The following is a 611-nucleotide window of genomic DNA, read 5'->3' on the forward strand; positions in this document are numbered from 1 at the left end:
CTCCTTTACTCAGAGATTCCCAAAAAGGTACGGAAGGAGGCCTTGCTACTCTTGTCCTGGAAACAGATGCTGGATCACTTCCAGGTAAGCCAAGGCGTAAAGAGCCTGGCTTGACAGTGCTTGGGAAAACCGGCTGGTGTTGTGGGGCTGGGCTGGTGGGGACGGCTCTGCTGAGCATTGAGATAAGAGCATGGCAGCAGGTCAGACAGGGAGAGTGGCGTTGGTGGGAATGACCTAGCGAGAATTGCTTTGCTTCAGGACACCTGATAAGTCACTTGTGTGTGCAACAGAGCTGGCAGCGAGCATGGAACAGTGGCCGATGTGGCAAGCAGAGGGCTGACCTAGCAGAGAGGACTCTGCACCAGCATGTGGCCTGCCTCAGATTATAAGCTATCAGGGCAACACACCTTCCTTCTGGGTGTCTTGTCTGGGCTCTTGCCATGCTTGTCGATGTGCTCGGTGGAATGCCTGTCTGTCATCTTCCCCGCTTTTAAACTGCTGCTTCTGCCCTACACTCTACTGCGAGTGAACCAGACAGGAGGCGGATTTCCCCCTCCCTGATTTCAGTGCCTTAATGTCCTTTGTCACTAACAGCATCGATCAGGAAGAGC

The 611-nt window shown here is 53.8% G+C and overlaps 1 protein-coding gene across 2 annotated transcripts in view; it reads left to right on the forward strand.

The window, feature by feature from the left end:
* DPP9 (dipeptidyl-peptidase 9) overlaps positions 1 to 611 on the forward strand; it is a 17,308-nt gene that overhangs the window by 5,960 nt on the left and 10,737 nt on the right. For both annotated transcript variants that reach the window (XM_010138053.1, XM_010138052.1), the window contains exon 3: positions 1 to 84. This exon is cut by the window's left edge and continues 6 nt beyond it. In XM_010138053.1, coding sequence (XP_010136355.1) covers positions 1 to 84 — 84 coding nt within the window. The remainder of the gene's footprint in view (positions 85 to 611) is intronic.

The sequence above is a fragment of the Buceros rhinoceros genome, unplaced genomic scaffold (assembly GCF_000710305.1).
Source record: "Buceros rhinoceros silvestris isolate BGI_N320 unplaced genomic scaffold, ASM71030v1 scaffold16746, whole genome shotgun sequence".
In the NCBI taxonomy this organism is placed as follows: Eukaryota; Metazoa; Chordata; class Aves; order Bucerotiformes; family Bucerotidae; genus Buceros; species Buceros rhinoceros.